The sequence below is a fragment of the Filicampus tigris genome, chromosome 15, assembly GCF_054856515.1.
Source record: "Filicampus tigris isolate MCC_2025a chromosome 15, RoL_Ftig_1.0, whole genome shotgun sequence".
NCBI classification, from domain to species: domain Eukaryota; kingdom Metazoa; phylum Chordata; class Actinopteri; order Syngnathiformes; family Syngnathidae; genus Filicampus; species Filicampus tigris.
The window spans coordinates 14,001,312-14,028,585 of NC_141231.1; the positions used below are offsets into that span (position 1 = coordinate 14,001,312).

The following is a 27,274-nucleotide window of genomic DNA, read 5'->3' on the forward strand; positions in this document are numbered from 1 at the left end:
GGCATTCTGATTAATATTGCGTTTGTGGAATAAGTGTTAATCCACTCGTTTTTAGCCATCTCTGGTGGCGGCCATTTTTTCTACTGTTGAATGAAATGACATCACAACTGCTCACAACGACCAATCACGGCTCAGATTCAGAAAACAGGTCAGCCGTGATTGGTCGTTGTGAGCAGTTGTGATGTCATTTTCAGTCAACAGAAGACAAAATGGCCGCCCCCAGAGGTGACTAAAAACAAGTGGATTAGCACTTATTCCACAAACGCAATATTTATTTGATTGCCCTGTTTCAACTGGTGGGCTGGCACAGAACATATTCTTGAAAAAAAAAAATTCACGGCTCAGATTCAGAAAACAGGTCAGCCGTGATTGGTTGTTGTGAGCAGCCGTGATGTCATTTTCAGTCGACAGAAGTGACAAAATGGCCGCCCCGAGAGATGGCTAAAAAAGAATGCATTTTGCTGCTTAATTTATATTCCACAAACGCAAAATTAATCAGAATGCTGTGTTTCAACTAGTGGGCCTGCTGGGAACATATTCTGGAAAAAAATATCTTTGGGTTGACTTCTGCTTTAAAGACAGAGGAAGGGGGAAATATTTTTTAAGGGGCATTTATTTTGTTTGTACATTACTGCAGCCTTTTACAGCTTGCTTGCATGTGCGTGCGTGCGTGCGTGTGTGTGTAGCGAAAAGAGGGAATAGAAAAGAGGTGGAGAGCGTTCTCAATTTCCTTCTAAAAAGAAAATTCATTTGCAGTTGCTAATGTAATGTCATCGTTGTGTTTACCGAGCGTGGATGATGTATAGGGGATGTTGCATTGAGTGAGACTGCTTAATGATGCATAGAATTAAGTCTGTGGCTTTCAGCTGAGCTCCCGTACCCCCCCCCCCCCCACACACACACACACACACAGGCACACGCACTCCCTTCCTGCTTCCTCCTGTTTTACCTCCTTTAATCCACACCCTCCTCCTCCTCCTCCTCCTCCTCTTCACCTCGGCAGCCTCTCTCTTCTTTCCATTCCTGTCGTGGACTGTTGGCCACACGTTGCTCTGTGCTCCGTTGCCTTACTCCATCCATCACTGTGAGGGGGTGTGGGAAGTGGTGGGCGCGAGAGGGTAGTCGTATAAAGAAGAGGAGTAAAAATAACATCCGGTAAAAGGACAATAAGCAGGATGAAAACACACAGTGATTGGTTGTACACTGTAAAAATTGTAACTTGTATTTTTGGGGGAAAAAGCAATAATTGAAGTTGGTGCCACTTTAAAGCAGAAGTCAACCCAAACATTTTTTTTTTTCAAGAATATGTTCCCAGCAGGCCCACTAGTTAAAACACAGCGTTCTGATTAATATTGTGTTTGTGGAATATGAGTTAAGCAGCAAAATTCTCCTGTTTTTAGTCATCTCAGGCGGCGGCCATTTTGTCATTCCTGTCAATTGAAAATGACATCACACCTACTCGGGGCTCAGGTAACAACCAATCACGGCTCCGCTTCAGAAAACAGGTCAGCCTTGATCGGTCATTACCTGAGCCCTGAGCAGTTGTGATGTCATTTTCAGTCGACAGAAGTGACGAAATGGCCGCCCTCAGAGATGGCTAAAAATGAGTGGATTCACTCTTATTCCACAAAGGCAATATTTATCAGAATGCTTTGTTTCAACTACTGGGCCTGCATAGAACATATTCTTGATAAAAATGTTTCAATTGACTTCCCTTTAAAATGTATTTGTTCTTACATTGATGGCAACAATATTAGTAGTACAACAAAGCAAATAAGTTGTTTTTTCCAAAACAATTTCAATTCATTGAGTTCACAATCCAGTGTAATAGCTTCAGTGGGTATCAAAAGTCGACACACCCCTGTTCAAATGCCAGATTACGGGGATAAAAAAAAATGTGACCAAGATAGGTTATTTCAAAACTTTTTCCAAATGTGACCTGTGAGTTTTTCCTCTTACTCTTTTCAAGAGTGGAAGTGAACACGAAAAATGGATGTGGTTTTATAAGTGCGCACACCCCGTTACAACTGGAATGAAACTAAACACATTCAAAATGTTCTTACATGTGTTTTGGAGGGTTTTTTTGTGATCTGATACAACAAATTCCAAAAAGAATGTTTGGCTAAACACACTGCTCATCGTCAAAAGAACATCATGCCTACAGTGAAGCATGGTAGTGGTATCATCAGGCGTTGGGGCTTCAATCGGAACTGGCAGCCATTGGACAAGGTGGAGAGAATTATGAAAGCAAAAAAACAGAAAGCAAAAAGCAAAAAAAAAAAAAAAAAAAAAGCAAAAGCCTACTAGAGCATCTGAAATATATTCGGGGTAAATCAGTCACTTTTAATTCAAACATGTGATTGCTTAATTCTGAATACAGCTACACACCACAGTTATAAGAGGGTGTGCACACTTGTTCAATCACATTATCTCAGCTGTTTATTTTTACTTCCCCGTTTGAAAAGATTTTTCCCCTCAATTGAGTTGTACAGGTTATAGGCTGTATTTTTTGTATTGTCACAAAACAACAAAACTGCATTTGAACAGGGGTGTGTAGACCTTTGCATATCCACTGTAGATGAACAAATGTGCCTTTAGCAAATAATAATACTCCTACATCAGACGTATGGAGAATTCTAATATTTTGGGTCAGAGCAGGAGAACCAATGCTTGTCAATCATCACTGAGCAATGGGACCTCATTGGAATGTGTTGGTGTGCTTGTTAGTGTCCGGTGAGTGTTCAATTCAAATCAATACTGAAAATTTGAAATATTCTAATTCTGGGTAAAATTCAGTAAAAATGTAACTTTAAATGTTTTGTTTTTGTTTAGTATGACAAAAAGAAGTCTATTCTTTGGTTGTGTCTGCATGACTGTATTACACAGTACTGCCTCCTGGTGGCCAAGTCGGGCACAGCATAAGAAGCGGCACAACGAATTGAACTGCAGCATTAAATAATAACACACAAATCGTTTAATTTCTTTTTTTTCTCCAATGTTATTAATCTATGTCTTTATATCGCACAATATTGTAGAGCGCTTATTTTTCCCTATTAAGAGCGAACGTGGCATTTCCATTCATGTTAATGGGAAACGATGATTTGACACACCAACATTGTGACTGGCAAACACATTTGCAGAGCAGCCATTAAAATGTCGGTTTTCCGCAATATGTCCACTTTGAAGTGTGTCTTGTTTATCAAATAGGAGAGAAGTAAGGGCTCGTTAGGACTCACAACACAAAACACATGCTAGTTGTCGGCCATCATTTTGTGTGTGCTTGCGTGTGTGTGTGTGTGTGTGTGTTGTTTTGCTCTCTCTTTCACTCAGTCACTCAGTCAGTCCGGCTATGATGCGTTCTGCCCGGCCCCATTCATCATCCCTGCCGCACACACGCGCCACACACATACACACGCAGAATTATTATTTCTCTGACGGGTGAGTGCTTGAAAACAAATCCATTTCTCCGGCCATCAATTTATCATTTGGAATGGCGCAGTCACAGTTGAGTTGTAAGGGGCGACGGGCACGTGTGCGCGTGTGTATATTTGTGCGCATGTGGTAGATCTGCAAGTGGATTGTGTGTTTGAGAGATCACGGTGAATTTGGGAGAATTTAAAGTGCGCGTGTGCGCGCGTGCGTGCGTGCTCGCGTGTGTGCGTGCGTGTCCTTCTTCACCTGACGTCTGTGATAATTTATCACTCCTCCTAGCTTGGCTGACAAACTATTTGCAGGAAAATGAGTTTTTCCGCTACGGATTTGTCCTCTGGGAATAGAAAAAAGGGGAGCTGCTATATATGTGTGTGTGTGTGTGTATGTGTGCGTTTTATTCCATCACATAGAGATGAATGTTTGTACACACACACGCACACACACACACACGCATCTACACACGCTCATAAGGACTTGAGGTCTCCAGTATTTATTGGGGGGAGGAGAAGGAGGAGGGGGAGGTGCTTGAAGATAAATGAGGTAAATTAATAGAGTCACTGAGGGAAAAGATCCGCTTCCGCACCAGCAGATCGGCTAGCGACACACATGCTCACGCTCACACCTACCACTGGAACACCACCGCACCCCTACCTCCTTGTCACCCCCCCAAACGCCCCCCCCAGCCCTCGCTTGCCCTCCTGCAAGATGACAAATGTAACAGCGGGCCACACAGCCATCGGAGCATAATGTCAGCTTAGATCAACACTGGCACAAAAGCAAATATCACAACATCAACACTGCATTACAAGTGCGCGCGTGTGTGTGTGTGGGGGGGGGGGTTTGCGTGTAGCTGCCATTACGACAATGGCTGACCGGGGGTCACCAGATTCCATTCTCACTTTCAAGCTCATCAAGCAAGATATTGACAATGTGCTTGGCGGAGAATTACACGACAGTAAAGGCCTAATTAGGCGGCCGTTACCCTGGGCCATCCATAATCGTCCCAACACGACGCAGCGGCGGGTGGGACGGCGCCCCCAAAATAAATCTCACCGCCCCCGCCACCCTCTTAATGCCTGTTAGCATTACTGCGTTAACATTTCTCTCCACTTTATTGTCCGCTGATGTCAGCAGCCGGCTCGTCGGTGTAATGAATGGAATGAGTAGTCCATTTGTGGGGTTAAAAAAAGACTTTCCACTCTGAAAAAAAAAAAAAAGTCTGATTGTGTCGTGTGTATTTCGGTGATAATTAGTGTATTTCTGCACCATTGTGCAAATGCCACACGGACAGTTTCAAGGAAAAATGGGCTGGTTTTTTTTTCTTAATGGCCACCAAAAGTGTTTAAAATAGCAAACTATGCAACATGTATAATCGCTCAAGATGAAGTTTAAGCTGACTAAATTCGGTTTCTTGGAAAAAGATTATGTGTAAAATTGCCCCCCCACGCCCCCCCACACCCATAAAGTGTTTTTATTTCAATAAAAATATCACTCTAAAATATTGTATTGAATGAAATGAACATACAGTAAAAACATAATTTAATACAACTTAAAGCCGGGAAAAGCTTGTGCTTCATGATTTCATGCTGCAGCAAATTCAAAGTGCCGTGCATTCTGATGTGCCCTTCTTGGCCACTAGGAGTCAGTAAAGTATATTCCAGTCATGCAGACACAAACAAAGAAGAAATTCAATTCTACAGGACTACTCCTCAGAAAGTTGCTGTAATATTGACCACATTTAAAACAGGATAAAGAAATATGCCTGTGAGGATTGTTTACTGTTATACAGGTATATGTGTTGTTCAACCATCTGTGTTCAAATATTAAAACTTTGTAAAACCAGGACTATAAATGCTAACCGTAAGCATGTCATTTACATTATGTAAGCATTAATGAGACGGTCAACGGAAACATTTTTTGTCAAGAATATGTTCTATGTATGCCCACTAGTTGAAACAGGCCATTCTGATAAATATTCCATTTGTGGAATAAGTGTTAATTCAATCGTTTTTGGCCATCTCTGGGGGCGGCCATTTTGTCTACTGTTGAATGAAATGACATCACAACTGCTCACAACGACCAATCACAGCTCAGATTCAGAAAACAGGTCAGCCGTGATTGGTCGTTGTGAGCAGTTGTGATGTCATTTTCAGTAGACAGAAGACAAAATGGCCGCCCCCGGAGATGGCTACAAACGAGTCTATTTCACTGATTAATTTATATTCCACAAACACAAAATGAATCAGAATGCCGTGTTTCAACTAGTGGGCCTGCTGGTAACATATTCTTGAAAAAAATTTGTTTGGGTTGACTTCCGCGTTAAGATAGCGGACTGTTCATAAGGAAACCGTTTTTATGTTTTAAATACACAAAATGTAATTGTCTTGCATCATACCCTCTCGAACTAAGCCATACCATATCGAATCAAATCGAAAATCCGCTGAATCAAACTGAATCGAATCGTTCCACTTTTAAAACCGAACCGCCCTTGCTTGAAATGTTTATGTGTGTGTGTGTATTCTTTATATGTGTATATGCTCTCAAAAAATTCAGGGTATTACTGTATGTGTCCTGGCTAAAAACCTGTTAGGAAACACTGTCTCTATTTAGATAAGATAGATTTTCATGTGTGTTTCGTAGCCCCCTCTTTGAGCCATGACTCCTTCAGACGAGATTGTCATGAAAGCATGTCGCCATATGGAGGACGGACGGCCATGTTTCGGGTTGTTGATGCTCGTCCTCCATGTTGTCACGTCTTGACCCCCCCCCCCCGCCCCCCCCCCCAACCACCACCACCGTGCCGCACCATCTGTTTTGCTCCCTCATCTCTTTCTCTTCATCTCAGCCGTCCACCTTTGTCCATCCCATTGTCCCCTCCCGCGCCGCCCATTTCCGCTTTGGGTTTGCCCTCTAACCCCGCCGCCCAAGCCAAGCCTCCCCTCCCTTTCTACTCCCATCAGCACCCCAAATCTTCTTGTTCTTCTCTTAAACGCCCCCCGACCCTCGTCCCCAGTCTTTTTGGGAGGCTAATAACTGTTGCCAGCAAGCGGCACACAAAATCCCAGCATGCCGGCCTTTGTGCGGCGCACAATGGCACGCAGGCTGTTAGCAACAGGGAGGCTCGGCCCCGCGACTGATGTTCAGGCCGCATGGGTCGACGGAGCCACCGCCTCCGCATCAGTACTTGAAAGTAACCAAATACAAATACTTTGTTACTGTGCTTCAACATCTGTACTGTCCTTGAGTATTTATTTTCCTGATGACTTTTCAGTCTTATTCCCCGCATTTGAAAACTGCTATCTGTACTTTACATTTGTTAGTTGTGTCAAAATAGACTCATTACTACAAATTGAAAGAAGCCCCGCATTCCTCATCTATGGTCTTGTTGAACATAATCTTTTATGATGTCGACTCCAGGATTCTCCATGCAATCTGAAAAATGACGTACATATGAGATGTATTTTTCTGTGGCCTTACTTAAGATGTCTGTGTGTTATTGCTGTTGTTTATCCATGACTAATTTAGCTTTTTTGTTAGCCAATTCACAACATTTGCAAAGCTAACCAACTATCGCCAGCTTTTTTCGTCTCAATAAGAGCAACTGACAATCTAATAAAAGAGGGAAATTGTTTTGATCATCATCGTAGAGTGCAAATTTTCAAAAGATGAATTGTCTTAAACTAGCATAACGACTGGAAATTGACTAGCTAGCCGGCTAGTACAAAGTACGCATGTGTACTTTTATCACCACTTTTTCGAACGACTTTTTAGTTTTACTCCCACCATTTGAAAACTTTCTCATCCTAACTTTGTCAAAATAGGCTAGTTACTTTTCTCATCCTTAGCGGATGACGACAGAATGTAAAAAAGATGGAAATAGAGCGAGGTAAATTCGACTGCAGTTGAGATCTTAATATATTGACATATTGGGTCTTATAAAGAAGGTCACTGATTATTTTTATATTTATTATATCAACAGCTGTCGCATATAATCAACAGTAAAAAAAAAAAATAACTAAAAGAAATACTTTTTTACTTCAGTACATTATAGTCTGTAGTACTTTTGTACTTAAGTATTTGAATCAATACTTTTATAGCAGTATTCATAATTTTACCAAAGTTACAGCGTATGAGTACTTTCGCTGAGTCAGGCGCATGAGAGGTTATCAGGATGTGGGAAACAAATGCACCACATGTATCTGATGGACACACTCTGGTAATTGCGACATCAGAGCAACTGGCCAAGCTTGTCCTGCTGGCTGGGCGTCACGCGCCGTTTCCATGGAGATGGGAAAAGGCCCAGTAGTGGGGACTCGAAACACAACACGAGCGGTGTCCTGCCTGGTCCTAAATTGTCACACACTATTAAAGTAGGAGATGCATGGTCGCCATGGCAATGGCTGGGACTTCCTCGTCATTACAATCCAATATATGGTATTCACATTAGTTGGCCACCGGGGGGCAGCATAAGCCGGTCAGTAATATTTGTCATTTTTCCACAGAGGATAAAGAATATATGACTGAGAGTATTGCTATAGTATGTGTCTACATGTGTCGTGTCAAATGATGTGTAAACAATTCTGTTTCTTTGGAAATTCTTTTTTTTTTTAAATTTTAGATAATGAACATATCTCGACAGATGTTTTGTCTTCTTCATTTGATGAAAATATCAGCACGTTTTCGATGGGGTCCAAACAAACTCTGCTTGAGATGATTTGTATGTAAAATATGTCAGGAGAATAAATGTTATACAATTTGTGCGTCGTGATTCTGAATACTGCAATCCAATTCAGTGTGCCGCTCATTGTGGTGTACTCTCCTTGGCCACCGGGAGGCAGTATAATACAGTCGTGCAAACACAAATGAAGAACAGACTTCTTTGACAGGACTACAGCTCAGTTAGTTGTTATATTAGTCATTTCAAAGAGGATAAAGAATATATGCACTGTAAAAAAAAAAATTCAACTTGTACTGTTTGCGGTTATAACAGTAATTTAAATTGGAACAACTTTAAGTTATAAATTACTGGCATTTATGATTACTATAGTTCAAAAAATGCAATTATTATAATTATAGTTAAAAAAAATACAAATGTTTTTGTTTTGTTTTTTTTCTTTTTTCCAGTGTACTGATATCCTGGTGATTCATTTCTTGGCAGCTTTGTCATCAGTAGTTTTTATCCCTTATTGGATCCAAATGTTGACCCAATGTGCTGCATGGTTAAAAATAACCCAGCACTGACTGCACCCAATTCTGGGTTAGCTATTTCACCCAATTTGGGTTATTAACCGAGCAGTTTTCTAGAGTGCCATTAACATGTCAATGGCCTTCTCCATTTCTGTTAGCATTAAGCTAAGTGTAATTCTCTTTACTTGATGTTTAGCTTGACATGGACTAAACTTCAACTGAGAGTGGCATTAAACAGCTTGAAAGCCCCTTTTTTTCTTTAATGATGATGAAATGTTCACTATTTGCCAAACTGCTGCTTATTGTGAAGTGAGTTGAGTAGGAAATGTGAAATGTGTGTTTTCAGCACTTGGGAGGAATGCGCAGTCCTAATGGGCTCATCAATAGCGAGGCTATTATGACCTCATTATCTGCCTCATCTCGACTCACTGACCACAAACACACATGCGCCCACTTATAAAATTGTCATTAAGTGGGCTTTTCCCCGGGAAGCATTTATCTTAAGGGGGGCTTGGGGGTGCGTGCATGCTGCGGGAACGCGCACGCACCGGCAGAGACACGAGCGCGCGCTGCAGAAACAGCTTCGGCTTTATGTCTTTGTTTTAAATTGCTTTATATTTTATGGCGGGATTTGTGCTTAGTCAGTTTTTTGTCACGCAGAAATGTCAGATTGTGTTTGAGTTTTTTTGTTTGTTTTGTTTTTTGAAGGGATCAAGAAGTGACCCGATTGACAATCAGTCAATGAAGCTTATTAATTGTTCAACACGTTGAAGTGCGCCCGTTCGGAAGTCTTGGTGTGACCTTTCATCTCATCGTGACACCTGTCCCCGCAGGTCACGAGGCTATTTTATTACATTTTTGCTTGTAAATGCGGACAGAGAACGTGCCCCTCCCCACGACAAGACGCCCACTTTTCCCCCCCACATGCTCACTGCCAAGTTATCGTTTCAATATTATCACACATTGCACATGAATATAATTCACAATTCAAATGCAAGTGTTGTTTTTCTTTTTTAAATAGTTTTATAAAGACAACGTGAGATGTGTAATATATTATAGGTCTCATATTTTGATGATAAATGAGTGGTGCAAAATATTATACATAGCTATCCACATTTAGCGACAATGTTTTATATGACACTGTCAAAATTGATAGTTATATTTCTTTTTCTTTTTTCAATGAATGCGGATCGTATTTTGACGCATATCTACATAACGTGAACTTAAAACCATCTTTATTGCTCTTTTTTATCAGTTGTTTTCCATTTTACATGCATTTTTTATTGTAATTTTAAAAGCAATAATATAATGACAGCACCCGTTCATAATTTCAATTTAAAAATACAGCATTTTTTTTAAATTAATGACGTTTTCATTATTTTCTTGAAAAGCCATTTGACACTCATAGTTTAGTTATATTTTGTGTGTCATCAAATTCAATTCAAAACAGTATAAATCACCAATACTCTGTATCGTGTTAGTGCTTTGTGGCATTTACTGTTTTTGTTATGAATTTTATTGTTTCGATTGTCTTTGTTGTTGTATGACACATTTTTTGCTCCACGTAGAGCACTTTGTATAGGTGGTTGTTTTAACTGCTCTATAAATAAAGCTGAGTTGATTACTATTTCATCGTTGTTGAAAATACATCTTTTTTGTATGAATGGAGATTTTTGTTTAATACCAAGCACTAACTCTCGAACCTCTTTGAAGTGACATATAGCCTATACTACTGTTATATTTTTGCATGGAAAATGAGCCCTTTTTTATTTGTTTATGAGCAATTTATCCCCACCCCAACCCAGCACCCCCCCTCCTCCCAAAAAGCCCCCAAAATGAAGAATAAGTCAATATGGTATCTGAACAAGAACGTTTGTTCGGCACGTAACTATATGCGTGTGCGCGTGTATGTATGTGCGTGTGTCCCTCGGCAAAAGAGCTGCCCTATCATTACCCGCAATAATCCACACAGTATCATGACGGTTGATAGCAATCTGTAGTTGTTGTTTTTCTAATCCCTTGTTAAACTCCCGCTAACCTCTCTCCTCTGTGTTGTCAACTTGTCCCTGCAGGCGTCATCTTGTGTGTTTGTGCGCGTGCATGTGTGCGCGTGTATTTATAGACATGATACTCGGTCTTTATTGTCTAGCATTAGCGGAAGAAAAGATTTCAGTCAATTGAGAGTGAAGAAGCGCCACACATTTCGCTTCTTGCACTTTTTGCTTTAAAAAATAAGGGGGGCGGGGGGGGGGGCAGAAAAGTCAATCGGAATATGAAGCAGGCATGCAGGTCCACCGCGGGGGTGTTGTATTGCTGTCATTAGAGGTGTTGTGTTTGTTTAACAGGCTGCTGAGAACAACCTTAACAACCTTTGCAAGTGTTGGCACCCTGCTGACACCTGACGCGAGGCCTGCAGACTTACTAACTTTTTTTTTTTTTTTTAAACTCCTCCCCACATTCTCCACAGTAAGAAAAAAAACCTCAATCTTGTCTTAGAAACATATTTAAAGTCGTAAAAAAGCACACAAAAAATCTGCAGATAAGACACACGTCCTCGCTTCAAAATACAATGACGTCATTGAAGAGTGATTAAAATCCATTTTCTATCCCGCCTATATACTTTGAATACCAAAAAAGTAATAAAAACATATTACATTTTAACCCTATTTAAAAATTTATAACAATCAGTCATAAATATCTTTTTTTTCAAATCATGTACATATGTTGAATAAGTCATGATATATATATATATATATATATATATATATATATATATATATATATTCTGCTTTCAAATAAATTCACGAAAGTTTTCAAAACTGAATAATATCACCACATGAAAATGCATGGACACATAATTAAATTGACCAATCATGCATATTCATTAAGAAATATTTAAATCGAGTTGTCAAACAACTATTAAAATAATTACAATTATTTGAAAATATCTACCAAACAAGCCATAGAAAGACAAACACTCCTACCTTAAATAAAAATAGTCATAAAATGCAAGTATGTGAAACATAACAAAATAAGAAACATGTATGGTCATTTTAGAAACTAAATCATAAAAGACCATTCATTTTGCTTTGAATGTTTTAAAGCACTTTGAGTTGCATTTTTATGTATGAAAAGTGCTATATAAATAAAATGTGATTGATTGATTGATTGATTATAAAAACTCTAATAACGATTGTTGATTTGGAACAAAATTGTTAAATTCACTTCTATTTTATATTCATGCGAGAGAAAAAGAACAGCAAAGTATGTAGTAATAAACGCACTTTGATCCATTGTTATCCTAAATTCTCTCGCATTTATTTTCTTTTTAAATGAAAATCACATACTGTGTATGAGAAATATTTTATTAATTGAAGAATGTCCTGTTGTGCACACTAAAAGGACAATCAATTCTGGCTATTGCGTAACATTTACTCATTGATAATCATCTGAAAATGAAAAGGCTTTCATAAAGTGGCGCAATTTGCGCCAAAAGTCTTACTAAGAAAGTTGTGTAAAGCTGTAAAATCTCCTTTTTCCCTGATGGGGCGGGGGGTTGACTATAATAAACTACTTGAATTATTTAATAATAATAAATCATAAATGTCTCTGGCGTCCTGAGGTGTGCTCGAGCTGTCAGCGGTGAAACGCTGACGGATCGACGCAAATCACGCACTAAATTGCGTGTGAAGGCGCACTTGGGGACGTCTGCGCAAGGCGCCCGCGCGCGTGCGTGTGTCTGCGGCGTGTGTGTATGTGCGAGTCTGGCTCCTCCCCCTTCCAGCCTTCGTCCAATACCTGCGGGGCGTCCTACGGTGCGCGCTCCCGTTTGGATAAAACGCGTGTCTGTGCGCAAGCAGCACGCAAACACACACGCGACGCGCACACACGCCACGAGGAGCGTGAACGCAACCTTTTGGATATTAGCACGCAAGGAATCTCCGTTTTTCACTCGTGGGCGGAAAAAGGTAAGAATATTGCTTGTTGGTGTGTGTAAAATGTGTCTTAGTTTATTTTAGAGGCGCAATGTCGATTGCGTGACGTGTAAGTGGCATGCACCTTGTTAGTAGGGAGCATTTTGATTTTATTTGCACTTTTTGGGTTAAAATATGTGAACAATGGTAAATACTGAAGCGGAAACACTGTTGTATTCTGCGTTAACAGAAAACGAATAAGCTAGTTATGATGATGCGCAAATTGGGTTCTTTTTTTGGGGGCGGGGGGGAACCATAAAATTAGAAATGAATAAAACTCTGAAATATGCACAGAAACGTGTAATCGGACTAACTTTATTTCTACTTATGTTAGTGTTTGTGGTTGCACGTAAAATATCAACACATGCATGATTAAAAAAATGAACTAATGGTTTTCAAGATGGTTATTGTCATGTGCCCATGTAAAAAATAAAGAAATACATACAAAAATAAATAAATAAAACGACGTTATAACGTGCAATGAAATGACTCACATGCCTTAATAAGACAATAGAAGAAGGTAAATCGTGTGAAATCTAATGACTACTTTTTCAAGAAAACAAAAGTGGAGTGAATTTATTTATTTTAAGTTAAAAATGGCGAATATATTTATTTTTCTCACGTAATGACTATGGTCAATACTACGTTTATTTAAAAAAAACAACAACAAAAACAAAAACGAGATGCGAGTTCATTTTTTTTCAGAGAGCAATTCCTGCATCGTCATTGGAAATATATAATTAAATGTAGTGTCACTTATAGTAACTCGTTACTACTAGATTTAGGGTAACATAATGAGTAAATTAAGTTTTGAAGACCCTGATAAGCGTTCAGAAACTGGATGGATGCAAATAAAAAAGGAAAAATCTCAACTCCCTTTTTCCCACTTGATGACGAAAACAATACAATAAACAACTTCCACAATGGGCTCATCACGTTTAATACGATGCATTAAAATAAAAACTAAACATTTTTTTTCTTTACTCAATGATTCAAACATGACTATTTTTCACATGGAGTGGATCACGTTTTTTTCCACGTTTAATTAACAAATCTATGAAAATACCAAATCGTTTTTCTTGTTCTTACGAGTGGGAAATTTTAAGAAACACCTTTTTAAACCTTTTCTTTTTTTAATCATTCCAATTTGACCTGATAAAACTCTCTGTGTAGTTTCCATTATCATCTATCATATTGAATATTTTTGGACACTGTGATGAAACTCGCATTTAAGGTGATCAACTCGAATCGTGAAGAAATGCTGCAAATGATGCCTGAAATAATTACACGAGGAATAAGTACGCTGCCGTTGTGACGTAAAACAAAAGAATCCAGTCACCAATTTTTATGTAGGAGTTTCTCTCATTGACAAACGAATAAGAATAATTCCTTCCATATTCAACACTTTACCCGTATAGTGCACAATCTCATTAAAAGAGCTACGAAGGGGATGAAGAGTTTCCTGATAGCATTTAGCGCTTAGCTAACATCTCGTTTCATATTGCATGAAAATGAAATGAAAATGCTTTTTCGTTTATCTTTAAAATGACCTTTTGGTGTTATTTAAAAATAGAATCATTCAAACACTCAGAATGAACATGAGCCAAGTGTTTGTTGTGCCTCTCGAACACGCAGAATATGCACGTCAATATCGTTAGCCTGATAGCATACTAGCCTCCAAGTTTAACATGTCATAAACACTGCATTTAAATAGAGGTGAATGAACAAATTCACATAAGTTAAATAATTAAATGCCCCAAAATAAACATTAGTGTATTGGTCATCAAAGTTAAACACAACTGAACTGTACTTATAGTGTTAGGAAAAAAAATCTTTGCAACATTATGCGCAAATGGAACATTTCATTCAGTGATTCTTTTTGGGAAAAACAACAGATTGAAATTCCCAAAACAAGAAGAGCCCTGTTGCCTTGATTAAAAAAAAAATACTGATAAAAAAAATTGAGCAAGCACATTGCTATTTTTTTAATTGTATTTTTTGGCAGTTGTGACAGGAAGTGAAAAATGACTTAGGCAGTTCTACTCTGATGCAAACGATACGTGATAGATAATGGCAAGTGTTGTGTTGCTGCAGAATCGGACGGGCCGTCCTCATGCCCGTCAAGGCAGGCCGGGTAGAAGAAGAAGAAGAAGAGAAGACGAAGAAGAAGAAGTGAAAAAGAGGGACAGGGTGGAGGACGAGAGTGTGCTGACGTTTGGCTGGTGGGCGTGCAGGGAGCAACATCTCAGGGCTATGTCCACTGGCAGTGCAAGAGGTAAATACACTACAGCCGCGACTCAAAAGTGCGCCGCGAGGACCACTAGTGGCACACGGGCTCCCTCTAGTGGTATGTGAAAGAATCACTGAATCAAACGCAAATACAATTTACCCGATTTAAAACAGGAAATGCAATCAAACGTATCTGAATCTTGTAGCTGTGAATACAGACTGTTCCGTTTTTTTAGTACACATCTGAAGAGCAGTTGAGTATTATTGAACCTTTTGGTTTAAATTCTGTGAAGTCAGTTTTTTTTTTTTTTTTTTCCAAGAACAGTACATTGTTAAGTAAAGTTCAGTGTATTGCACTTTTAATCCAGTGCAGTACATTTTAAAGTACAGTTCAGGTGTAATTTAGTTTTTCATTCAGTACAGTACAATTGTTACTTTTTAAGTAAAGCAATTTTTTAAGTATGTTTTTAATCCGGTTAGAGTAGCCCACTTTTTTTTACCTCTCAAGTACAATGCTTTTTTTTTTTATGCAGTTCAGTTGTTATAACCTCTTTTTTAAAATCCCGCATGGCATTTTATCTTTTACTTTTCAAGTACAGTACAATTTTAAAGTACAGTTCAGTTGTGTTTTTTTTTTACATTACAGTACATTTTAGACTTAAAGCACAGTGTTTTTTAAACTACAGTTTAGTTGTATTTAACTATTTTTTAATCCAATCATTTTTAACCTTTCAAGTACAGTACATTTCAAGTATAGTTCAGCTGTATTTACAGTATTTTTTTTAAAGTAGAGTTAAGTTGTATTTCAGTTTTTCTTTTAATCCAGTACATTTTTAGTAATGTACATTTCCCTATCTTTTAGTGATCTAACTTTTTTTAAAAATCCAATAAAGTAAATTTTAACATTTCAAGTATCGAACATTTTAAGTACAGTTCAGTTGTATTGAACTTTTTTTTTTTTTACTCCAATACAATACATTTTGAATCTTTTAAGTACATTAAATTTGGATTTTATCTTGGTTTAAAAAAAAAAGATTTAAGAAGAACTTTCATTCAACATTTATGCAACACTTTTTAAGATCAACATTCAAACAGTTTATAAAGTTCCAGTGGCCCACTATAACATGAAATATGCTTTTAGGAATAAAATCTCATTTTGTGGCCAGTGAGTTTTGTATTTGTAGGACAGTAAGATAAGATAAGATAAGAATGCCTTTATTGATCCCACAGTGGGGATATTTTCAAGCTGCAGTGGTATATAAAAGAATCGAGAATGAAGAAAAACAAAGTCCAGTTCAGTTGTATTTTACTTTTAAGTACAATCACTTCCATTTTTAAGAATTGTTTGTTTTACCCATTTATTAGACTTTACTTCTATGTGCTTTACATTTTCATTGAATCATTACCGTAGAACTTTTTTTTTTTTTAACTTCTCAACTCCATTTTGCGACAAGTTTGATTGACAGTACAGTACAACAATTTCAATGGTCCCAAAAAGGTTTGGCAGGAAGTTTGTCAGCTCAAACATACGATAAGGCAAGATAAGATAAAACACAGCCAATTGAAAACACGAAGCATTGTAACAGCAGAAATGTTCAACAATAGCACATTAAACACTTATCAAGATAATACAGGAACATCTTCTAAGATGGGTTTTATCAAAATTCATATCCTCAATAGTTATTCATATGACATACTTTTAAAATTGGTATTATTAAATAAGAGTAAATAATTCTTTGTTTTATTTATATATTTATTTATTATTAGCAATTAGCAAGTAACAGTAAATATTTCTTTTCATCAATTTACAGTTGTCAATTAGAAGTATATCATGATGTTTATTAGTAGTATTACAAATTTGCAAAAGTAATGTTTTCAATCGTATTATTACCAATTAATATTTCATCACCTATATTGATACAGTATTTAAACCGAGAAAATAATAAATACTTTTACATTCTTATAGAGAGTGAGTAAAAATGTATTCCTGATTATTTTTCTCTATTCAGAGTAAATCATCATTGTGGTATTATTTAGATATCATTATTGATACATGGTCAAGCATATACGCCATTATATTTTATTACTTTTTATTTAAACAACAGGTAAAGGTAAATCATTATTTATCATTACTTATATATATTGGTATATACTGTATTAACAATTACTAAGTAAATTAGACTAAAGTATTTTTGTAACATGTGTTTTTATATTTAATATTAAAAAGAGTCAAGTAAGAACAAATCTATCCATCCATGCATCAAATCCAATTTGGTGACGAAAGCATGCTTTGTTTTGGCGCGCACGCCACTTCTGTGCGCAGCGCATGAGCCAGATCCCACGCCGCCGCCCCCCCCCCCTCTTTTCCCCCCACCCCGCCCACTATGCTTCACTCCCACCCACCCGCGAGTGGGGGAGTGGGTTGTGCGCTCGACTTTAATATCCTGCAGGTTGATGAAGCTTAGCGGGGAGATTTTTTTCTCCACACTCGGCTGGCAGCGTTAATAGAGACCACCCCCCCACCACCACTCCCTCCCTCCTCTCTAACTTACTCCCCCCGAAAACCCGCCCCCCACCCCAAAAAGAAGTGCGTTTGATGTGGAAATGAAAGCTGGCAAAGGGCTGCGAGAAAGAGAAGCGACTGAATGGGTTAACTGAAAAGCGATCGTGTGCACGCAGAAGACCCCCTCACGCACGCACGCGCGCGCGCGCGCCGCCGCCGCATCGTTTCCCAACCCGCCAATCGAGCACCTGTGCACGAGTTGTCCCATGGATATCATTTTAATATAATAGTGTCGACATTTTTGGCATGAATGTGCAGTCCAATGAAAAGCATGCAACTGATAAGCGTTTAGAAGTTATTTTAACTAGCAAAACTATTGTGAATTGTACACAAAAAAAAAAGGTCAAATATATAGAGTCACATATACTTTTCATTGGGCAGTAATATGTCATTCTGTGCAGTATTTTTTTTGTGGGGGAATTCATTTCTGTCATAAGTTCAATTCAAACTGTAGAATTTACTACACACTTCAGTTACTTTAAAGTACAACACATTTGGATGTAATCTTACACAACGGTATGTTAAACATTTGCTTGGGATTTTTTTTTTTTTATTCAACTAATTTGTGATGTTTTTTTAATTCCATATTTTAGCACACTGTTAATGTTCAACAGCCTATAATAGTTTATAGTTTCAGGAATTAAGCATTTGTCTCATTTTCAGACAAACACTTAGGCCTACTGCCTCCTGTATTGTGACGTCATCATGACAGCGATACCTACGCCCTTCGATACCTGAAGCGCTAAGTTTTTTGTTTTTTTTCCAGTGCTACCGAAAAAAAATGATGAAAAAAATGTGAAAACCATTGCCTACGTATAAGAAATGGGCCTTTTTAGTTCCCTGACATTTATAAGCGTTCATCCCCCCTCCTCCCCCAGGTCATGGGGGTCTTAACCAACTAGGCGGAATGTTTGTTAATGGCCGTCCACTTCCGGAGGTGATCCGGCAACGCATCGTGGACATGGCCCACCAGGGGGTCCGGCCGTGCGACATCTCCCGCCAGCTCCGCGTCAGCCACGGCTGCGTCAGCAAGATCCTGGGACGGTCAGTTTCAACTAGTACCCTTTAATAGAACAACTAGTGTATACAAACGGAACCATTGTGCCTAACTAGTAATGGTTTTTTTTTCCACAACTGAATGACATTTCAGTACAATAGTGGCGCAACATGTGAGGCAAAACTAATATTATAGTAACTCACTGAGGAGAAGTAGTAGAAGTCTGTTCTTCATTTGTGTCTGCATTATACTGCCCCCGGTGGCCAAGGCAGGCACACCAGAAGGAGTAGCACAATGAATTGGATTGCAGCATTAAATCATAAGGCTTTTGTGAATTAATTATTTCAGAAACCCTGAAAACCTGAACCAAACATTCTGATTATATTTACTAATAATTTCATTTCAGGCGTGGAATTGAATCTGTTTAAAGGATGTAGCCGATTTTAGCAGGGGGGGGGGGGGGTCAAAATATGACTTAAGCCATTATTTTAAGAAGGTGATCAAATTATAGACGTTTATCCATTTATTTAAAAAAAAGATCTATCCAATATGCATTATCCTATGCTTAAAAGGCTTTCCATTTGAAACGGGTTCCACCTCCGTAGCTATTACGAAACGGGAAGCATCAAGCCCGGCGTGATTGGCGGCTCCAAGCCCAAAGTGGCCACGCCCAAGGTGGTGGACAAGATCGCAGAGTACAAGCGGCAGAACCCTACCATGTTCGCCTGGGAGATCAGGGATAGGCTGCTCGCCGAGGCGGTGTGCGACGGCGACACCGTGCCCAGCGTCAGTTCCATCAACAGGTGAGCGACTGCGTCGCCAACGACACTCGTGATTGTCAAAAGTCAACCCCCACATGTTCACCTTTCACCTTTAACAAATTCACCTGCCCTTGAAAAAAAACACAGTCTTTGCGTTTTTTGTTTTTTTGTTCTTTTGGCTCTTGGTGTCAATGAAGTTTGTTGAAGACGCAAAAAAAAAAAAAAAGGAAAGCTTTGTATGCGAAGGAGGTAAGTAGTCAAAACACTTCAATAAATCATCAGACCGACGGAACGTAAGGACGGAGGCGCTTTAAAGGGACGAGGACGGACGGGTTCGGAGGATGATCATTTTTACGAATAATGACGGAGGGACGAGGACGGGAGGGTACCCAGGTCGCGGACGGAGGATGGACCGAAAAAAAGGGTCAAGTGCCCAGCTCTGGAAATAAGTGCAATTAATCGGATGGTCAATTTAATTGGCTGCCTTTTATTAGCCCTTTTAAAATTGGCAAAAGAAGGCTGATTTCATTCATTTTATATATATTTTATCCTGCCCAATATTGGAATCAACATCGGCCTCAAAAAATCTGTATTGTACCATCCTAAAGTTTAATACAGAAATATGGTTCTATAATTTTCTGCTTCATGAAACATATGAAACAAAACACAGTAGTAATAGCATAATGAAATCGAATGTAAATAATGAAACAGTTTTCGCATCAAATTTTTGTTTGTATGTCAGAGCAAAAAAGAAAAAAATGACAACTCATATCTCAAAGCTCCACTGTATATTAAACTTTTGGGGATAATAGTCTGTGGCATACTTATGAAAAAATAACCCAATTCTAAACATTTCTGGGGGTGTGTGTCAATTACTTGTGGTTCTTTGCTATTTGTGACAGGGCTTGTTCCCTAATGCTTGTTTTATTGCTTTTGCTTTACTTGGCTGTTGAAAAAGTTACGGCAAGCTTTCATGGTTTCATGGTTCTTCTCTTTCAGGATCATTCGAACCAAAGTCCAGCAGCCGTTCAATCTCCCCCTGGACGGAAAAGGCCTAAGCCCTGGACAAACCTTGAGTAAGTCTCTAAAGACTCCTTCCTTCCATTAATGGAGCACATTGAGTTGTGTATGAAATGTGCTACATAAATAAAACTGCCTTGCCTAATGTTGCTTTTTTTCTTTTTTAAATTTTTTACGCGCCCCCGTTTCCCTTCTCTAAGTTCCCAGTTCAGCCGTCACCCCGCCCGAGTCTCCGCACTCCGACTCTTTGGGCTCCACCTACTCCATTAGCGGCCTCTTGGGAATCCCCCAACCAAGCAGCGAGGGCAAGAGGAGCCACGATGACAGTAAGGATATTCAGTTGAGCTCAAATCTCCGCCAAGGCCTAACAATTGTCGCTGGGATCCGTACTAAATTGTACATCGTCATCCAGCAATCGATTGTCGAGAGGGATTGTCCTCGTTCGGGGCACAGGTTGAGCCGGAGCCGATCTCGGCTGACTTTGGGCTGCGGGTACACCCTGGACCGGTCACCAGCTAATCGCTGGGCACATATAGTTTACTTTACACGCATTACTTTACTACTTTACTTTTATTACGCAATAGTTAGTGACCTTTTTGTTTTTTAATACTCCATATATTTTTAAAAAACTAAAACTAATATCGAGATTAATAAATCGAAAAAAAAGAAAAAAAAAGAATCACTAATAAAAATGAACGAACCGTCGATGTTGCAGTTCAGGTCAGATGGTAGTCACTCACGTTCCGCCACCTGGAAGTACCCTGACGTCTATTGTTTACGAACAGTCTGAAATGTCTTTCTTACGATGATGTTAATTTCCTGTCCTGTCCATCTTCATCAAAATGGTCATCTTCCTCTTCCTTTCGTCTACAGGTGACCAGGACAGCTGTCGGCACAGCGTGGACTCTCAAGGCAGCGGCGGCGGTGGCATTCCCAGGAAAAGCATGCGGGTGGACCACTTCTCGCAGCACGTGGACTGCGGCTTCGAGCGTCCCCACTACCCTTCGGATTCCTTCCCCAGCTCCGCCTCCGATAGCAAGACGGAGCAGGTGAGGACAGCAGCGTCACGTGACGTGTTGTGAGGAATTTTCCAGACATCGGCATGTCTGCGTTGTTTTTTTTTTTTTTTTTTTGTTTCGGGGGCGACGGCTAATAGCTAATCCTTGGCCCTCAGACTTTGTACCCGCTGTCGCTCATCAGTGGCAGCCTGGACGAGACCAAGGGCGGCCTGTCGTCATCCAGCTCGGCCATTGGACGCAACCTGACGGCGCATCAGAGCTACGCCATGGTGCCTGGTGAGATGAGCCCCATGCGCCAAAACCAGTTTTAGCCACCATCGCTCCTTGTTTTTTGGTTTTCCATCGCTTTTAGTTTCCCATTGTTTCATGTACTCCATTGTCCCGCCTCGCCGCATCCTCATCCAGAGCCCCTCCAGTCGCTGCCGCTCTGCCTGAAACAGGAAATGTCCCCGGAGGTCACCAGCACCAGCCCCGCTTCGCCAAACATGGCGCCGTCCAACCTGGCATTTGTGGAGCTGCAGAAACCCGTTTCGATGAATAGCAGCAGCTGCGGTGGCGGCGGAGCTAGCAACCATTTCCCCAACTCCTTCAACTCATTTTCCCATCATGCACCTGTGTATGGCCAGTTTGGCAGCCAGTCAATCATCTCAGGTACCGTCCACATCCGCCTGGTTATTCATTCATCTCATGAGCATTTGCTTTTGATTGTCTGAAGCTCGGACATCAAAACGTTCTCTTTTGAGTTTGGTTCGTGAGAGAGAAGGGAGAAATTGCATCGAGCGGAATGAGATACGTAAGGTCTCCCACTAGCATGACACACAAACACGACGATAACGTGGCGGCTGCTGTCACGCTTTGCACTCAACGGAAGCTGCCTTGTGGTGACAAACAATTGTGCACAGTTACTCAAAGTTGGGTCATGAGTCACATGCTGCTTCGGGAGGAGTTGCAAAGAGCCGACCGACTCGACAAATACAATATCGGATCACCGCGATTCAAATCGTTTTGGAATTCTTCATTATTTTTACTTTTTATTTTATTTTTTTACTTTTGTTTTGTTAATTCAATTAGTTGTGATACCTTTTTAGGGCAGTTTTTTTTTGTTTTAGTTAGTTTTAATTTTGTAATGTTTTGTTTTAGAATTAGTTTTAGTTTTTTAATATTTGGAGTATTTGTTGAGTGCAAGATTTTATTTTATTTTTTTAAATGCCACTAAGTGTTGTGTAATTAAGTAAATCGAACTACAATTCTCACACAAAACCGCTTGACCTTCCTTCTTTTGGGCGACATACAAACAATATAGAAAGAATTACTTTAATTTAAATTTCAAATGAAACCCGAAAGCTCACGAATGAAATGAATTAACAAAGACAAAAACAAAGGACATCTGTGCTATAAATATATTTCGTTTTAATTATCTTTATCAAAATAAGATGTAGTTTCAGTTAGTTTTCTTTTTTTTTTAATTCCATTTCGTGAAGGAAAATATTTTTTCAATTTTGAATGTAGTTATTTTGTTAGTTTTCATGAACTAAAATAATCTTGCTGATCACCTGCTCTGGTGAATTTCCAATATTTCTCAAAATGACGCATTTTCATTTTTGTATGGCCATAACTTTGGTGCACCTAATGTTGTGTCCAGTGTGAGGACGACCAACACAACACCCCAGTAATCATATCCGAATACAATAATAACAATATAATATCGATAATAATCTCACTTTGTGGATGTTTTTCAGGTCGAGACATGGTGAGCTCCACCCTGCCGGGTTACCCGCCTCACATCCCGTCGCCGGCCCAGTCGGGATACTCCTCATCGGCTATCGCCGGCGTGGTCGCGGGTACGAGTCGCATTTGTTGTCCTGCACACCGAAAAAAAACAACACATAAAAAGGAGAGACTACCACTCGGGGCGGGCGGGTGGACAGGGGGGTGGGGGTTGAGGAAAAGCAGCGGTTTGCGACGGAGGCTTGACTGGAGTTAATGAGTTGACTTGAACAGTGTGTGTGCGCGCGTGTGTATGTGTGTGTATACACGGGCCCAGGGGGTACAAGGAACAGGCTTGGGGGTTCCACCCTGCTGCCCACTACCCCCACACAGCCAAACACCTCTGACCACACATCGCCATGGGAACCAGGGGGCCCAGGAGGGTGGTCTTTGTAGTGTGTGAGCGTGTGTCAGGATGCCACTGTGTGTATGTGTGTGGCGTTTTTTTTTTTCTTTTTTTTTTCTATTTGAAGTCTGCCCTTCGAAGCGCGAAATGAGAGGGTCTGATTTATTATTTTTCTGGTGGGCTCGCGGTGAGGGAGCGTTGATACACAATTACCTCGCAGAGGGGGGATGCGACGGCGGCGGCGGCGGCGGCGGCGGGGTTCGGACCAGAGGAGCTGGAGGTGGGGATTCATGAGGATTCATTCCAGTCAACATAATTACCAATTAGATATTGGAATGTTAAAAAAAAAAAAAAAAAGCGAGAAGGAGAGGAAAGAGGGAGGCTCAAGCAGGAAGTGTAAGAAGAGGAGGCTGGAGGGCCATGGGCATGCACCACTGGGTTTGAGGGATTTGGGCCTGCGCCTGCACTGTAGATTAATGGTTTACAGGCTCAGCTAAACTGCTGGTGAATGATGAGCTGAGCGGCGCATAAACATCTCACAGATATGGACGATCTTGTCGCTTTTTCAAAATAAGGGATCGTGTAACCTATAGTGTGTTTTTTTTGTTTTGTTTTTTTTTAACCCTAAAGGTGCTGACTACCCCGCTCAGTCCTACAGCCACTCGCCCTACGCCTCCTACAGCGAAGCCTGGAGGTTCACCAACTCCAGCATACTGGGTGAGTGTGATTGATTTTGATTTTTGAGTGATAGATTTTTTTTTTTTTTTATTCAATTAGCTTCAGTCTATAAGTACAACAACGATAAAGCCAACCGAAAAGGGGGAGGATGCATCTTATCATGCCTATACCCTTTTTTTTTTTTTTCCTTACAAAATTTGGGATGTAATACAGACCCTTGAGGAACCCCATAAGTGACCTTTAATATCACTGATTTGCCCACATGGATATTGGTTATGCAAGTAACTTTTCCTCCATTTGGGAAAGTGAGTGCGATGTTTTTTTGTGTATATGTGTCCCGTGATTGACCGGTGACCAGTCCAGGGTGTGCCGTGCTTCTCTTGTCAAAAGTCAGCACACCGAGCGATGGGGCCGAACGCGACTGAACTGGACAATCGTGGGAAAAATACAGTCGGCAACCCACACCCGCACACAAGCGACTGGCCCTCGCACATATGTTACTATATACAGTATGTGCTGTATTTTTTTCGGGCTGCATTCAAGCATTTCCGTGACAGAGACTCTACACACTTCACTTTTTAACAGAAAGTACATATAAAATTATAAATACACTTACGTATGATTGTAAAATGCAATAAATATTCACTAGGGTCTTGAGAAAAGCGTGACCCAACTTGTTCGTTTCTTGAGATAGAAGCCATTGATTGGCCTATTTTTTTGCAATTTTTGCTGAAGCCGGATTTTGGCAGATATAATTAAAAAATATTCTACAAAAAAAGAGGCTTCAAGCGGTTTATTTCCATCCTGAACGTTACTGTCAAACTAAATATAAAACGAAGTACATAACACATTATGTACTTATAGCAACCACATAGCCTCGTCTAGCTTAATACTAACATATAATGTGAAACATCATCGGCACAAAGCTAACAATTAGCACTTACTGAATACGGTGTTGCTAGTAGCCTTCAAGCAACGGCTATCCGAACGCAAACGGTTCAACTGCACACGTAGACAGGAAATATAAAAATATTTACCAGAATATATTATTTATCCTCTGCGAAGTAAAACTAATATGACTGCCATACTGAGAAGCTGAGAGAGGAGCTGGGTTTCCACGAGCAGTCTTATTTATATTTCTGTCCCCCTGGTGGCCAAGGCAACCAACCGTTCAGTAGTGTTCGGCCTTAGGTTCACTGAACACTATATAAATTGTTCATCGATGGAAATGAGAATGTAAATACTTTTTTGTCTATATGTGCCCGTGATTAACTGCTGACCAGTCCAGTCCAAAGTGTTCGAATGTGAATTTGGTCGGAAATTGTAGGATGCGTTACTGCATTCAGTTGATCTGAACTGTTTGCTCGCAACATGAGATCATTGTGCCTGCTGCATGCTCTGTGCGCAGGAACAATGCCGTTAGTTCAAAGCAGTTAAGGCGGTGGGACGGAGTATATCATTTTTACAGCAGTCATTATTAAAAATAAAACTCTTTCAGGACAACGGTAAGATCCTGTACTAAATTTGCACGTGGACAGCATAGATGAAACCAAAGAAATGTAATACGTGAAGACTACATCCATAAAGACGACACTTTTGGTCGTAAAATGTAAGGCTCACCGTAAATATTGCTGATGATATGGGAAAAACAAACGAATGGTGACCCCCGTTTTCGTATGTGTGCGCCCCCCTCAGGTTCACCCTACTATTACAGCACAGCCTCCCGCAGTGCCGCCCCCTCGGCGGCCGCCTACGACCACCTCTAGTCTCCCGCCGGACGGACCCTCCCCGAGCCAGATTCGAACCTGGATGGACTTTGACCGCTCTGCAGATGAACCAGCAACCTATTTTATTTTTTGGACGAGTCAATTATTTATTTGCCATTCCCGATCCAAGCGACCCAGGGTAACTCGGACTCGAGCACGTTTACACATCTGCAGCCTTACGTCACGCAGTGCATCTTTTTCAGTACTCATCGCAGTTTTTCGGCCAAAGACTTGTTTTCTCGCACACCTGACCAAGGATATGCAACATCTTTATAATGAACTATGCTTGATTTTTTTTTTTTCCATTTTTTGTTGTTGTTGTTGGTTTACAATGGTTTCTTTTTATAATGGAGAATCTTTTCATTCTTGATTTGTCTATTTGCGAATGAGTTGAAAAAAAAAAATCTCTCTATTTGTCTACATCGATGTACATAATGTAAATGATGACTTAGCTACGGCGCAAGCAGCCGGGCTGGTGGACGTTGATTTGACAACAAAAAGCAAAAACAGGCTTCCATACACATGTTTAATTTGTTCCCATATTGGTAAGAATTGTGACTATTTTTTATTCATATATACGGTTATTAATATTATTGCAGATGCACTGTAAATATGGAGTTTCTAAAGAATTATTTTTAATTAAAGCATGGCAAAGGTGTGCTTCCTGTTGTGTTTAATGAATGTGGCTTTCTAAAATAATTACCGCGGAGCTCCGCACAGTCGTGGTTCCACACCCGTGGATTCGAGGATCTTTTTTCAATATTTATTCATTATTAATTTTTTTAAAAACATTTCTTTTCTTCTTTTTCCCATGTTTCACAGGTAACGCATATTCATTGCTTATCAGCATTTTTTGGGGTTTCTTTTTTTTTTTTTTTACCTTATCCAATGCGTTTCAATGGCGTGAATTATACGCAGATTTTCCACTGTATTATATATTATTTATATATCCAGCATATTTATATAGTTTTATATAATGTGTTATTTAAACATTATTATTATTATTATTATCAACATTATTATTATTGTTGTAGTTGTTGTTGTTGTTAATGGAAGTAGTAGTGGTAGATCCTCTTGTCCTCTATTATCAATCCACTACTAAAATGTATTTTTTATTATAGAAAATGCTCCGATTATTTCAATTATTGGATGTAATGTTTTTCTTTTGAAATCCGTTTTGTTTGTTGTTTTTTTTAGGCTGTAGCATACCCAAAAATTACACCAATTTTAGAAAGCGCTTGGCCTGGTGAAAATATACCAGGCCCCCAAATGGATTTGACAGTTGGACAATGTGAGAAATACTCCACGAAATGATGTATGCTTGTCTTTCATGACCAAACTCGAAAGAATCCGTGCTCGCAAACAACAAGAAGGAACAGGAAGTCTGCCATTTAGCTTTGCATTAACGATTTCTGGACGCCATTTCCAGGGGTTGCATTTTAACTCCTCCGGGGGGATTACTCTTCTTGTTATTATCATTACCTTGGCGATAATCGCCTCATAACAGCCATTTCTTTCAGCAATTTTAAAGGACG

The 27,274-nt window shown here is 39.8% G+C and overlaps 1 protein-coding gene and 1 long non-coding RNA gene across 4 annotated transcripts in view; one reads left to right on the plus strand and one right to left on the minus strand.

Moving 5' to 3' along the window:
- Positions 1–949: 949 nt before the first annotated feature.
- The window catches only part of LOC147135636 (uncharacterized), a 36,296-nt gene continuing 9,971 nt past the window's right edge, over positions 950–27,274 (minus strand). For both annotated transcript variants that reach the window (XR_015089849.1, XR_015089848.1), the window contains exons 2-3: positions 22,904–23,044; positions 950–1,082 (exon numbers count right to left, since the gene is read on the minus strand). This is a non-coding gene — a long non-coding RNA (uncharacterized LOC147135636). The remainder of the gene's footprint in view (positions 1,083–22,903; positions 23,045–27,274) is intronic.
- pax8 (paired box 8) lies at positions 12,501–26,348 on the plus strand. Of its 2 annotated transcripts, XM_086053580.1 has the most exons (12): positions 12,501–12,587; positions 14,688–14,868; positions 18,264–18,429; positions 18,988–19,185; positions 20,143–20,219; positions 20,364–20,489; positions 21,037–21,212; positions 21,338–21,458; positions 21,588–21,833; positions 22,922–23,023; positions 23,926–24,012; positions 25,669–26,348. In XM_086053580.1, exons 2-12 carry the CDS (start codon positions 14,847–14,849, stop codon positions 25,737–25,739), a joined length of 1,392 nt encoding a protein of 463 aa, XP_085909706.1. In that variant the 5' UTR covers positions 12,501–12,587; positions 14,688–14,846; the 3' UTR covers positions 25,740–26,348. The 2 variants fall into 2 exon arrangements, with proteins under 2 accessions (XP_085909706.1, XP_085909707.1); XM_086053581.1 differs by lacking the exon at positions 21,588–21,833.